At 37.9% G+C, this 14522-nt stretch overlaps 2 protein-coding genes across 6 annotated transcripts in view; one reads left to right on the top strand and one right to left on the bottom strand.

Moving 5' to 3' along the window:
* The window catches only part of LOC117245300 (transmembrane protein 211-like), a 58049-nt gene extending 49655 nt beyond the window's left edge, over positions 1 to 8394 (top strand). The window contains exon 3 of the mRNA XM_033518974.1: positions 6303 to 8394. Within this exon, the coding sequence (XP_033374865.1) occupies positions 6303 to 6529 (227 nt within the window). The 3' untranslated portion in view covers positions 6530 to 8394. The remainder of the gene's footprint in view (positions 1 to 6302) is intronic.
* Positions 2991 to 14105, bottom strand: SPATA22 (spermatogenesis associated 22). Of its 5 annotated transcripts, none has more exons than XM_015646276.2 (9): positions 13994 to 14105; positions 13640 to 13732; positions 13106 to 13234; positions 12326 to 12380; positions 12099 to 12194; positions 11384 to 11687; positions 10936 to 11065; positions 10490 to 10587; positions 2991 to 3165 (listed from the first exon to the last, which is right to left on the bottom strand). In XM_015646276.2, exons 2-9 carry the CDS (start codon positions 13680 to 13682, stop codon positions 3139 to 3141), a joined length of 882 nt encoding a protein of 293 aa, XP_015501762.1. In that variant the 5' UTR covers positions 13683 to 13732; positions 13994 to 14105; the 3' UTR covers positions 2991 to 3138. The 5 variants fall into 5 exon arrangements, with proteins under 5 accessions (XP_015501762.1, XP_015501755.1, XP_033374861.1 ...); XM_015646269.2 differs by lacking the exon at positions 2991 to 3165 and adding an exon at positions 7848 to 10159 and having other exon boundaries at positions 13994 to 14104; XM_033518970.1 differs by lacking the exon at positions 2991 to 3165 and adding an exon at positions 7848 to 10159 and having other exon boundaries at positions 13154 to 13234; positions 13994 to 14104.
* Between the last annotated feature and the right edge of the window lie 417 nt (positions 14106 to 14522).

Below are 14522 nucleotides of genomic sequence, written 5' to 3'. Positions count from 1 at the left end.
TGTGTAGGATATTTTAGTGGCACTAAAAAGATTTGTGTAAAAAAGGTGCATGGACACCCTTATTTCAGTACTAGCTTTATTTAAAATAACGTGTTCCTACTCTACCTCAGCGAAATCCAAATAAACTGAAATGGAAAACACTGCCCAGCTTTTGATATACACATATTTCCCATAACTTTGCATGTTTGTACATACATTTTGCAGGTTTGTACAACCTACTATATCTGCTGCAGTTCCTTAGTTTGGGAGCTGGAGTCAGACTCAGCATTTCTTTAAACACAGAGTTTGGAGACACTGTACAAATTAACTCATTCCCTTTGTTAGCTACAAAGGGGGTTGACAAGCTACACAGCTCTCGTTATAACTACATTTATATTACAGCTGCTGACTGTTAACTTGTGAGTTGCACCATTTAGAAAAGCCAGAAAAGGAACTGCTATAATCTACTCCTTTGGCACCAGCCCAGGACTGATAGAAGCTCCTCAAATCACATGTTTGACTGAAATGACGCCAGTGGAATAATTCTTTACAAAGAAAAGCTAAAGTGTGATACATTAGAAGTGGCTGTGCCATTATTAGGAGTTCCAGCTCTTTATTCAGTTACAAAGGAAAGCAGCTACATCTTTATACCAAGCATATGGGCATTATTATCTCTTTTCCCTGCTCTTCCTTTCAGTTTCCTTGGAGGGAATAATTGCTAAGGCTGCTTCCAGGAGTTTGAACTCCAGGTACCTGACATGTACCTGCCATGAGTTCAGCAGACAGAATGGCATTTAACAGTGTCCCTGTTTGCCTCATCCTCCAAAGTTCAGCTGTTACAACAGTAGGATTTTAGTCTGGTTTCTTTTATCTTTGAGAGGTCACTTCCCTGTTTGCTTTATTTATATATAATAGCCATTTAAAACGATGCCTGCTGATTTTAGATGTATTTCAGCTCTCCCCAAATTACTCTGGGTAATTCCTCCTTTCTGGGTAATTCCTCCTTTCCTGGAGTAGTCAAAAGGAAATCAGTAATTTTTAGATAAGCCCAGAATTCCATCTTATTTCTATTTGTACACTGATGTGCAGCTATTACTGACAAAAACCTTGAATCTTACTTGGCACTGTCTTAAAGGGATAGATATGGAAGAGAAATATAGCTACCTCCTTTTTGTTCAAGGGAATTTATCCAGAATACCCCAAATGTAGAAACCCTTCAGGCATGCTACAAAAATATTTGTCTGGGAGGAGTGCTGGGGAAGATTGAGTGCAGGCCAGCCAGGGCAGTACAACAAGAGGTGATTTTTTTGAATATGTCTGGCTCTGTTCCTGACTGCCAGGTTTTCCCTGTAAGCTTTATTTCTGGCTTGATGTTAAGCTGTCTGTGGCTTTGGATCAGCACCTGCTTTCTCATTTAAGATCATGTAAGTAAAATCACATAAACATAAAGAAAAGCTGGAGAGCAGCTAATAAAATTATTAGGTGAATAAAATGTATGAACCTGAGAGGAAATGTGTTAATCCAAGTGAACTGATTGTGCATATGAAGAACTGCCAGGTTTAATAAGGGAGGTAATGGATTATATGTAAGAGGAAAGTTCTTGATGAGATGAGTGAAAATTGCTTTGGTAGATTAAGCTCTGTCAATAAAAATCTTCCAAGAAGACATAAGACTGTGACAATCTGTAATAGGGTTGGAATAATACCCTTGCTTGCCGATAATTCAACCCTAATTCCAATGATTGTCTGGTCCCACAAGCTTACAATTAATCCATCATTGTCACAAGTATCAGGAATATAATACACTCCTAAAATCAGCAAATTAAATTTCTAAGCCAAACTAATCTTCTTACAGCAGGTAATTTCAGAAGAGAATTCATGCACACAGCATATTTCACTACTACACATCACCTAAATATATTAATAAACACAATAAAATGAAACAGAATTTTTTGTTCTCTATGTTTGTGAGCCTCCTTTGGATTTCCATCCATTTCAACATTAGTATGGAAGGATAAACATAAGCTTAGCCCAGTTTAAACATTCCTGCTTCACAATACAGAAAACTGTTAAATTATTGTGTTTCAGATATTGGGAACTCCATCAGTCTTGCCAAAAGAAGTGGAAGGGAAATAGTCTTTTTTTGTCATGGTATCTGAGAGTGTTGTACATTGGTGCCCTCTGCACACACTCCAGAGAACTGCATTGCTTTGCTTTGGTTTAAAATCAAATTGGAAATGGTGTGAGAGATTTAAATAAATAAACAGTTGTACAGGAGCCTAATGAAATGAATAAACCATTGCAATGACAAGGAGTTATATATTATTAATTTAAAAATAGCAAAAATGCTGTTTTCCCCAACTAGAAGTGTCATTGATTTTTTTTCAACAATTTACAATTCTTTCATACAAAAAGCTCTGTTTTCCCTAAAAAGAAGTGTTCTCCTTTCAAACAGTACTTTATTCCTATTAAAGTTATGTTATTTAGAAGCCATCCAATTCAGAAACCTACTTTTTAAAAATAAAACCAGGCCTTGTCTAGCAAATCCTTCAGAGGAGAAGCTGCCATTTACCATCTGGCTGTAGGACACCACGGAAGCAAAGAGGATGAGGGTGAGACTATAACTGTTTGGGATTAGAAAGTAGAAATAAAATATGAATTACTGCTGAAGCAATGTGCGTGGCCTTGTCTCTGAGCTGCCATCAGCAGTGGCTGTGAGTTACTCACGGGTGGTTCAGGAGGGGAGAACCCAGCAATAACATCTGTGTGGCACACAGAAAAAAATCAAAATAAAAAAAGAGCACTTTTAAACCAGACTTGATAACTGATGGGGGTTTAATCAAATTATCAAGCCATGTTAAGAAAGAACTCAAGAATGCATTTTACCAGCGAGTCCCCTCACACCCCAGAGGCTTCACGCTGCAGAACAGACCCAAATACGTTGTCTGGCCTCATCACGTTGTATGACAGCAGGATTACACCATGCAGAACGCTGAGCTGCACTTGCTGCTGTCTTGACACCTTTGGAAGTGATGTTTGCTGTTGGGAAGCCGTGCAGAGGAGTGAGGGTTACACGAGGAGCCCAAATGGAGCCCCACGGGTTCTTTGTGCGCTGGCCCAGCTTGCTGTGCTGCTGACAGACAGCATCATTAAGCAATCATTAGCACCGTGCCTGAAAGCTCAGCTCCTGCGGATAATAACGGCGCTATTCAATATTTGGAGCCTTTGTAAGAAAGAGGGCACCTAAATGAGAATAATGAGGTCATTCTATGACATGCCTGAGGATATGAAACTGTGGGTAACTTTTTAGCCCGTTTGATATGTGAACACATACATTCAGCTGTGACAGATTATTTCTAGCCTTGGAAAAAAATAAAGCTGCTTCCATTAAATCATACCACAAAACATCAACACCAAGTGGTAATCAAAACACTGTAAAACACAGCCTTCAAAACAATTCTGTGTAACCCAATCAAAGAGAAAACATATATGGAACAGAAACGTGAAACAGAGCAAGGGGTTGAGACAGTGGCAGGAAAACTGAAATTTAACAGTTAGAAAAGGATTTTATGATTGAAAGGATTGTTTCCAGTTCTGCATAATTTTTTTTCATCGGATGAGATGCTATTTTGGCTTTTAAAAGATGAACAAACTGAAATTTTAATGTTAGACCTGTTTCTTGCTTAGAGCAGCGGCCATTTCTGGTAAAATGGGCTCATTTTCCCAACATTTCACTGAAGGTTTTGCAGCCCGGGGCTATTCCAGGATTCCTGGTGCAGGGAGCAGCCTGGGTTGGAGCAGGGATGTGCTGAGCACCCCCTGTGCACCACAGGCTCCGGGGCAGCCCCCGTTCCACGTCCCAGCTGTGTCAGAGTGAATCCACAACTGCACAGGTCTGAGATTTAACAAGGTTTAGTTTGTGGTTTCACACTCTCGCTGCTGTTTACAACAGCAGTAGGAAAAGTCTGTCTTTTTTTGAATTGTTTCCCATGTTTCTCCCAGCAGAGGAGGTGCTCTGGGATTTTCCTGGGTGTGCAAGGGTGTCATGAGGCTCTCAGGCTGTGGTGCCTCCTCAGCTCTTTGGGGAAAGCTCAGTGACCTTTACTGAACAAAATGACAGAATCATGGAATAGTTTGGGTCGGAAGTGACCTGTAAAGGCTCCTCTGGAGCAAATAGGAATGTCTTCAACTAAGATTGCTCAAAGCCCTGTCCAACCTGACCTTGGATGCTTCCAGGGATGGGGCATCCACCACCTCTCTGGGCAGCCTGTGCTGGTGTTTTACCACACTCATCATGAAAGATTTCTTCCTTCTATCTATTCTGAATCTACCTTGTTTTAATTTAAAACTATCACCCCTTGTCTTTGTCTGGTTTAGCTTCATTTTTACTGTATTTCCATTTTAGATTGTTTTTAGGGGTGTCACATACATGTGCAGCTAGGGAGATCTGCAGAAAATAACTTCTTTGTATTCAGCTTTCAGTGTGTCTGGTTGCTGTCAGCCCCCAAATGCAGGGACAGCTGCTGAAATCTCAGCTCCATCAGCTGCCCCTGCCCTGGGCACCCTCAGCTCCCGGGGAACAGGAATTTGAGCCTGGCTCAGGATGCTGCTTGTGCTGGGAAGGACTTTTCCCTTACTGGCCCTTGCAGCAGCACCTGCCACCCACCTTGTGCTTGGAAAGAGGGAAAGGCCACAGCAACCACTGCAAAGTTATTCCTGAGGTTTAAAGGAAAGAGGGTGGCTGCTGGAGCAGGTGAAACACTTGGCAAACAGCTTCTCTTTGTCCCCATATGTGAGACACCCAGAGGGAAACAGACTTTGCTGCTGCTCCACTTTCTCTCCTTTTCATTTCCATTTTCTTCATCTTACTGTTTCCTACAAGGGATTAACTCAGCAGTTCCATTTGGACTAGAAGGAAAGGTTTAATTCAAATTATTCAGATACTCGACAGGCTGTGGCTTAAACTTTTTTACTTCATCTCGCCCCCAAGCTTATTAAAGTGTTTTTTAATTTAAAAAGATTAATGAGTGATTTCCCTTCTTTAGTGGATATGTTTAAGATTAAGCCTCTCCAATATTATAACTGGAGTAATATGCACATGCCCTCCCTGAAAGGCAATCACAAACACAGAGAATAGAACGTGGTGTTTGTTTTATACTCCTAATGTTTCATTAGCTGTTTGCTGGTTATGAATTATCTATCAGCTCAAACATAACTGTTAATTCTGGTTGCTTCTTGAATCACTACCCTGAATTTGAACAAAACACTGTCCTGGAAAAAGGGGGAGAGGAAAAGGGACTGCTCTATGGTATCTTTTTAGTACATAAAATAAAGCCTTTTAAAACAGAGATTTTAAATAGAGTGGTAATTGATTAGCAGAAGGGATAGGAAAGAAAACGTGGTTTCTCAGTGCTCTGTCAAACAAAGGTGGTGGAACCCCTCACACCGGCCTGGCTCAGCCCCTCTTCACCTCCAAGGTGGGCAGAATCAGGTTCCAAAAGTTGTTCCTGAAGGATTTTAATGCATCTTTATCTTACTCATGAGTTCTACTTTGGGCAGACTGATTTTCAAAGTTGTAAAAGTGGTTCTGCTGTTGATTCAATTACCTGCATAAGTTGATATTTGAATATGACATGGATTCCTTAAAGACTAAAATCTGACAAGTTCTATTAAAAGCCAATGGATAATGCAGAGTAATTGCAGGAGGCAAGCCTGGGTTTCCAACGTCAAGAGATATAAAATAAATAATAAAAAGAAGATAAATTATGTTGTTTTTCATCAGTTTTTCAAATGCAGGATGTTTCAAACAATTTGAATCAGTACTGATAAGTCCCACATTATCAGAACCTCATCAGCAGAATCTGACAAACTATATTTGAACTCTTTCATTGAAAGTTTCTATTTGGCAGAACAAAGTAATTGTTTGTCTCAAGTACAAAAATGCTGTTGAGAAGAAAGTGAAGCTGGTTTGGAATCTGCCAACTTAGGAATTCTTCTCCTCTGGATTCCATTCTATCTGAACCATCTTACTTTTTACATGGCTACATAATTTGGATCACAGCGTTTCTGAAGTTATTTAATGGCAAGAGTTCTCATGAAAAAAATCCCAACTTGCTGCCTTGTGACACCACTGCTGTCCATAAGAGGTAATTATGAAAAGGAGGATAATCTGCCAATCACAAGGGGGTTTTATAAACTATGACTTTTTCCATTGATTTTAATGTAATACATATATTTGCCTTTCTAAAATAAGGATTAATTTTTTGTTCCCAAAGGAATTAATGTTTGATAATAACTGGTGTGATTTTTTTTTCTCCTCTCCAGTGTTCATAATGGCTTCTGGGCTTTTGGTTTACCCTTTTGGTTTCAACTCTGCTACTGTGAAGAGATTCTGTGAGAACTCAGACATCTACTATGCAGGAGACTGCCAGATTGGATGGGGGTACATGCTGGCAATTGTTGGGGTCATGTTGTCTGTCTTTTTACCATTCTTTGCAAAATATGCACCAAAAGAGTACATATCTCCAACTCCAATACCTACTATTTTATAGTATTTTATTACTGTTCAAGAACAGAACATTCCTGTCTACAATAATGGGCAGAAATTATTAAAGCACTTCCAGTTGGCTGTGTTGCTAAAGAGAGGAGAGGAGACGGGGAAGAGAAGGTCAGATTGACAAAGACCAAAAGTGCATTGAAAGTCTTCCGTAAGCGCGAGCAGCGAACACTCTGGAATTGAAATAGGATTAATCAGCAGCCTTTACACTGCTCTAAACAGATAATGGCATACTGCCTTAGACAAAAAAATATAGCAGTTTATCCTCAAAACATCTGTCTACCTCCCAGTTTCTTTTGTGTCTCAAAATTGAGTCTTAAAAGCTTCAATTCACTTTTGATATATTGTGAAATGTCAGAACTTTTATGAACCCAGTAACTTTAAAATCAATAATGATATTTTGTTACCATTATTTTCATTAGTGAAAGAAGCACCTACTAGTAGCCACAGCCTAAAATTAAGATTGATAGCTAAAAAGAGTTGTATACAAGAAAAAAAAGTTTCTTTTTAATCTCTATAAATCTATTAGCAGCACCTGCATATTGTAAATTCTGGGCACAGTTTTTACTTCTGCTCTAATTGCCAAGATACAGAGAGATCTTCACAGTCTTGGGTAAAATTGAAATTTCTTTTTTTGTGAGAGCTCCAACTACTTCCAAAAGCTTCATGATGATTTAATACATTAACAACAGGAAAAATAAAATCCTAAGAATTTGTTTTCAGTATTTCTTAAATTATAATTCTAGGTGGACTTTAACAAAATGTTTTGAACTATGACAAGTGTAGATTTTGGGTTTTGTTGTTTGAGGCTGAAAAGAAAAAATCTCTGTTTACAAAAACACCTGTGCCCAATATCCCTTATCTGTGGTGACAATACAAAACAGAATGAACTAATTCCAGTATTTCCATTGCAATTCAGAGTCCAGATTGTAAAACAAAAAAGTGAAGTAAAATGCTATTGAACGTGACTAACAAAAATCTGATGCTGTGTCAGAACTACAAATGGCCATATTTCATTTGTATGGAAATTTTGTGAAGTCTGATTTCCACAATAGCACTGAATTCATTATTATCAAGCATTGAAATAAGTGCACTTGATTGCCTTAAGCAAAAAAAAACATTGGCTTCTAATCTCACACCACTGTTGTTTTTTCTCATTTAAAATAAAAATTTAATTCTAATTCTATTCTCATCTTTTATTTTCTATTATTTATTAAAAGGAAAAAATCACATAGGATATATTTAATTCAGAGCTGTACTTCTTAGTTTTGTATTTTGGCACAAACCAGGTGATCAAATTTATTATTCTTCACTTAGCTGAGTCCAACTGATTCCTGAATTTTTATTTTTTTAATGGAAGGTGTACATGAAGGGGCAGACAGAGACATGTTGAGGATGTGTAAGAAAATGCAAACAGAACAATCACTGTGTTATTTTAATATACATCAAAGACTTCTGCAGTCTTGTTTACATTCCTCACCCTTCTAAACTTCAATGGAACGTTGCATTGTTTTCCAAAATACTTGTACTGTTGTTACATTTCCATGCACTCTAGAAGAAAATTCTGAATATAAACTTAGCAAGTTCTTTGAAAATACAGATTCCAATGCAGAATTAAGCACACTGAGAAAGAAAGTATGAGTGCTCTGCACTTTTGCTCACAGGGACTGAGAAATTAAATCTTCCAAATATTTAACAAAATAGGTTGAAGGAACACCCTAAAGAAGAATAAACTTCAGTCACTTCTGTATGTTAATGTGCTTTTCAGTGATGTCTTACACTTTCTTTAATGAATGGCTGAGATTGATAATTTTCATGTAAGAGTCAGAAAAGTGAGGAATAACAAACAACATGCAAAAAGAAAATAATCACCACAAAGTAGAAAGACAGAGATGCAGGCTTTTCTTTCCTAACCAACCTGTGCCTTTACACTAGAACCATTATACAAGACAGGATCAATATGGTCAAGAAAAAAAATCACCCAACAACTAAAAAATGTTGAGTAGTGTGTATAAACTGTATTGAGTAGGGTTCTTTCTGTTTTGTGTAATGTTTACGACTGTTCACTTAATGTTCCACTAGAAAAAGTGATTTGTTAGTGTCAAGTAGAAACTTCTCTTGCAAAGATCTAAACACTTCCTGAAAAGTAAAATTATTTTAGATTTTTATTAACAGCCATAACACACCTTGTAGACAAAGGACCTATTCCTGTCATTACTTATTAACATAAGTTTCACATGTGCAGAACTGGAAGCATCAATCAATCACTTAACTGGAATAATTTTTAAATTGCTGCTACAGCAGTCTCACAATTCACAACACTGCTCTACCTAAATTTTTACTTCTTAAAGCTCAACTTCTGTTGTGCAAATCGTCAAACTCTGCATCCTGCAATATTCTGCACCTTTTCAACCCAAGCTAATGCTTCCTGCTGGAGCTTCCTTTAACATTTTAATATTTAAAGGGAATCAAACACATGTACACATCTACAACTGGATTGGGAAAACCCTCCCTGAAGCATCCATGCTGTGAGCCCACTTCACACTGAAGATGTGGTGACAATTCCAGTGATCCTTGCAGTAGTTAGTAAAGCACATCCTTTAGATCTCACCTGTTGCTGACAATGCCTGTGCTCACACTGACAGATCACTTTTTTAAATAAAGACTGTCTGCGTGTTAAATTGTGTAAAAGCGTTTTCCTGTTACAATTTGCTGGACCGGGTTCAAGTTTTATTCTAAATATATAATTTTTTAAGTGTAACTAAAAGCTGTATTTTCCATTAATGTGTTTCTGCATTGACTAGCTGGCTCCTTTTTAGAATATTTACTGTTTTCTGTATTTGACTTGTTGGATACAATATTTGAATTATTTTAAATGTGAAATTTCCAATTGCCAACACTGTATAATAAAATAATAAAAAAAAAATCCCCATACTGTTTCCTATTTTCTTGACAACCCTTTTGTTTTTCAATTCCCAAGAGATCTGCTACAAAGCTTCTGAAGTAGGGGAAAAGGAAATAGGAACAGCAGGAATAATCTATCAAAGTTAACGTTGAAAGGCAAAGGCACGTAAACATGTACATGGTCCATCCTCCATACAAGATGTTACTACGGCAAAGGCAAGGAAGTTCTGTGTTCAAATAATTCTTTCTTTTCTACTTCCTCTGTGTCCTTGGGAATCTTCCTACAGCTTGAGGGTCTGTTGTTATTTTATACAGGTATTATACTGGCTATTTATTTTTTTAAAAGAAACATGAATTAGTTAACACATAAATGGGAACCCATTGAACACCACACAGCTGGATAACACAACACAGCAACATTTTCAAATGTTTAACCAGATTTTCACTGGTAGTTTTGGTAAATGTAGTATGTCCAGCCCTTATGGGTAACAATTAGATAAAACTGGGCTTTGGACAACCATTTTGACTTTTACATTTCATTCACAGTTTTTATATATGCTGTCATCTCAACATCTGCAACTTTAACAAAGTCTTGGAAAGTGTTCTGTTCTTGAGCAGTTGCTGGTCTTACAGAGACGCACTTGAAAATGTTCCTTTTTGCATCATAGGTTCCCATGCACCTGTGCACTCGACCTCTAATGAGTCGTGGAAGCTCACGGTCCTTCATCAAAGCGTAACAAACACATAAAATTATATCACCTCACATAAAAGCTTTCCCCATGGCTGGTTTCTTAGGGCTACATCAAACAGAAAACCTTTACATCAGCTTTGTTGCTGTTACCAGCTACTTAAAAGCTTAACTCCAAGTTTCACCTGTTTTTCTCAAACAGAAATCTGAGGATGCCTAAAGTAGTGACTATTGCTCTGAATTGGAAACAATATGGTAAAAACATTCCATCTACCTTTTACACAGAAAATTCATTTTCTTTTTGCATTCATAAAAAAGATTGGAGCTAGTGGTGACTGTTATGTGTGGACACAGAATACTCACAATTTCATAGAACACACAAGGCAGGGTCTCCTTTCCATCTCTCAGAAGAAAATTCTTTGCCCCATATGCTCCCGGTGTGACTGCAGAATCCAGTGTGCCTGTCCCATTAAGCAAAAATTTATCATTCCAAGATTAATTATATTAAAAAATATGGTAAAACTTTATCACTCTACAGAAGATTCCTACTGAACAGGAAAATTTATTCTAACACATTCTAAAAACAAAGAAAGAAAAGAAACAGGATGGAAAAACTTGATGTTGGAGGGTGACTGAATTGTTAATTTTGTACTTGTTTCAGTCACCTCTGATAGCTGAATGAAAGGGAAATTAGATGGTGTTTATGCCAGTATTTTGTGGGTTTAAGTGTTTCAGCTATTGAAAAATTCTCTCTTGTTGTTGCTGTAGCATTACTATCAGATTATATTATTAATATCTAATATGCTTACCTAAAACTTCAAACAACAGTGCTGTTTTATAGGCATATTGGCTCCAGTGCCTCACACTTTGAATGACTGCAGACAGGATTCGCAAAGAATTCTTTTTTATTTTAGTTTTTACTTGAGATGATGAAATTTCCTTTCAGATGAAGACAAAAGCTTAAGTTAGACATACACACTTGCATTTTAAAGGGCACATAGGCATTTATGTATTATGTTAAATAGGCAATAATTACATTGAAACTAGAGCAATTGTTCAGAATATACAAACAACTCCCTGCCAGTTTACTGAGGATTTTAGGTAATTACAGTAGGAAAATCTCAATTCTAAATTTCCAGAAACTCCAGGTTTTACTAAGGCAGCTTGGGCTGATGAAAACTTCATCTTCCATCAATTTTCTTTCTTTACTGCTTTCTTCATTGTGTCTTTCCTATTAACCCTGCCCATAAGTTTTACCTGACTTTTATCTTCTGGGACACAATCAAATTGGTTTTCATTGATTTTATTTTGCTGAATATTGTAGTTAAACTTATATGCTGGACTATGATCCTGGAGACTTCTTGCCACAGTGTTGGGTTTCACTGGCCACTGTCCTTTGGATGTGTCTGTTTTGATGAGCTGAGATGGGTTATGACTGTCAGGGTGTTTTTGCTGCTGGACAGTTTTCAAACTGCTTGAAAAGTTCTCAAACTTTCGAGAAGTTCCATTATCAGATCTTGAATTTGCTGTGTTACCTAAAGGAGTATATTCATTTCTGTTCCTGCAATACAACAGTTCAGTATCACAGTACCTCTTCTGAATACTCAGATATGTGATTAAAGTATATAAAAGCAATCCATAAATTATTGTTTTACTTTAAATACCTCCAAACTCACTTGCGTTTACACCAAATTTATCCATACACAGGGCAGTGATTAGACCTATGCTTAAATCCATCTAACTTCAACAGGGTTTAAAACTCTGCTCAGTTATTGTCCTACCCTGTGTAAAGGATCTTTGCTGACCCTAAATACACATATTTTCATAACTCTAAAATAAAATAAACAAGGTTTCTTCTGAGAGTGACATTAAAAGGGTTTCTTTGAATGCTACGGGCATATGGGAAAATGTGAGATGCATTTTCATGTAAGAACAAAAAGGAAGGATAACAGACATTAAAGGCTTCACCAACCTGCAGGCAGAAAAGTTTTTTCCAGCATTTGCTAAATTAAACTTTGATGTTTTTGGTGGTTTCATAAGGGAAGGAGCCATCGGATGTTCTGCTTGGCTTTCAAAGACAAGTTTATAGTATCAGTGACACAGCAGCAGCTTTATTGTAAGACACACATGGATTGTTCATGAAACAATTAACATCCAAATAAAATCAAAAAAGCAAGAAATAACTTGCTTTTTACATACCCACTGTTGGCTGCTTTCTGCAGTTCATCCACTTCTGGGTTTGCAGTTCCCCAGCCTAATTTTCAAAAGACAAAGGATTGAATATGGATAAAACTGGAAAAAAACTACACAAGTAACAAGTCTTTGTAGGGCTCCAACTCTGCTTAATGTCCCACAAACAGGCTCACACAGGAAGGGGGAAGAAAAAAGAAAAAAGGGGAATGTGATCCTCTGTTATTTGTAATTATACGACAACTTCTAACAAGTAGGTAGCTTTTCTATACAATGGTTTAGTTACAAACGTTAGACATTTTAGCAAGAGAGACTTTATTGTAAGAAAACTTTTAAACTTTATTACAAGTAAAACATAATGAAAGCACCAAAAGCAGAATTCTGCCCTGTTCTTTCCAAGCCCAGTTTGAAGAACAGAAGTTCCTTTCTGAACTGCAAGAAAGACATCTTACAAATGTTTCTTCTTGTAACACAGGACTTGAATGTTGATTGAAATCAACCGAAAACAAAAGGTCAGTTTCAAGAGACTCTATTTAAATGCCAGTGCTACTTCATTCTCCATCACACAAAGAGTCAAACTCCCTCTAGGCAAGAAGTATAAAAAGCTCAATTGTACAGAGGAGAAAGAAATTTCCTGGAGGACAATTTTTACATAATGAACTTTTCAGAAATAGATATAAAGGATGCATATAGTTCTTGATAAAGACAATGTCTGATTTCATAGAATACAATGAGGAAGTTAAGATTTATTTGGATTTAGAGGCAATAAAAAAAATACTTCTTATTTACCTAATGATGAGGAAGAGAAGTCATAAGTACAAGTTCCAGAATCAGTACCTGGTTCATTTTTAAGTGGATTTGAAGTGAGGGGCTGTCTAGTTCTTTTTTTCTGATTGAACAATGGTACAGGCAGACAACCTAAAATTAAAATTCAAGTAATGCTATATTAACTGCAAAAGGATACACAATCCACACTTAAAACTTGTAAGTAAAATTACTTAATTATTTTACATTACTCATATGAACTACATTTCATTAACACATAACAGACCATTCCCTCACTGAATTTATATTCTCAGTCCTTTGTCCTGTGCATAATCCCATGAATGAAACCTTTCCCTGGGTGACCAGTCCCCTGAATTCACCTACAATTTCACCCTGTGCTCCAATAACCAGGTAATCCATGCAAATCCACTCAGGAAATGGGGATTTAGGGCTAAACACTAAATAACCGGTATGAACACTACAAATATAAATGTATTTTATGTGTATATAAAAGCATAATGATGCGTGAAAAGGAAGGCACGTTAGAAGGGCTGGTACCTGCTGTGCTGCGAGCCAAGGTGTCAGCTGAACTCCTTTTCATTTCTTTGCTGAATCTTAACCAGCAGCAATGTATTGATTACTCCAGATTTGCTGTATGGAAGTCAGATAAACAAAGCAAACTAATTAATGATGCAAACATCCAAATTTCACATGATTTTATGGCAGTTTCTCTTAACACCGCAGCTCCAGGAACTGGCACCATTTCGAACACAAGCCTTAAAACAGAGAAGCAGCTGTACTGAATTTAGAAGATCCTCAGGTGCACGCCTAAGATACAACTGCTCTTTGCAGATCCCACTCCCCTGAGGGAGTGGGCTGAGGGTCAGGGCCGTGTTGAGGGTGTACGCTTACCGGGCTGGGGGACAGCGCTGAGGGACGGGGCTGAGGCGAAGCCGTGAGGCGAAGCCCGCCAAAAATAACGGACACTCGTCCGCGCGCTCGCGCCTCAGGCGATGCCAAAATGGCGGGAAGGGGATGCCCCGTTCCCAGCCCCTGAGGGCACGGCGGGAGCGGCCGGGCCCGGCTGGGAGACGCAAGAGCGCGTTAATCACCCCCTCGGTGGGATTTCATTAATTACCCCTGTCCCCTAGGAACGGGTGTAGTGTCACCCTCACAGAGGGCAGGAGCTGAATCTGCAGAAGTGTGTGGACGCAAACGTGGCTGTAAATAAAACTAACGGTATCCCTGTTTGTCTCTCTTCAGCTGTTCTGACTTTTATACACGGCTGGTTCCTGTTTAAAATCTGAGTGTTTGGCACGACTGGATCTTGTCCTGTTTTAGTAAACCTTTTCCTTCAGAAGCGCTCCCAAGTATCTGTGTGTAGCACATCAAACAAATCGGGATTCTTACTAAACTAAATATCCCACATCCTTTTTCAGAG

This window comes from Parus major, chromosome 19 (assembly GCF_001522545.3).
Source record: "Parus major isolate Abel chromosome 19, Parus_major1.1, whole genome shotgun sequence".
Classification (NCBI taxonomy): domain Eukaryota; kingdom Metazoa; phylum Chordata; class Aves; order Passeriformes; family Paridae; genus Parus; species Parus major.
Note: the sequence above shows the minus strand (reverse complement) of the source record. Positions and strands in the feature narration are given on the sequence as shown.

Excerpts from the sequence above, each read along its gene's own strand:
- SPATA22 (XM_015646269.2), bottom strand. The coding sequence starts at position 13,682 with ATGAAAAGGAGTTCAGCTGACACCTTGGCTCGCAGCACAGCAG. Across the intron at positions 13,235-13,639 it reads CTTGGCTCGCAGCACAGCAG|GTTGTCTGCCTGTACCATTG; the intron begins GTACCAGCCCTT and ends TTTTAATTTTAG. Across the intron at positions 12,381-13,105 it reads CTTCTCTTCCTCATCATTAG|GCTGGGGAACTGCAAACCCA; the intron begins GTAAATAAGAAG and ends TTTGAAAATTAG.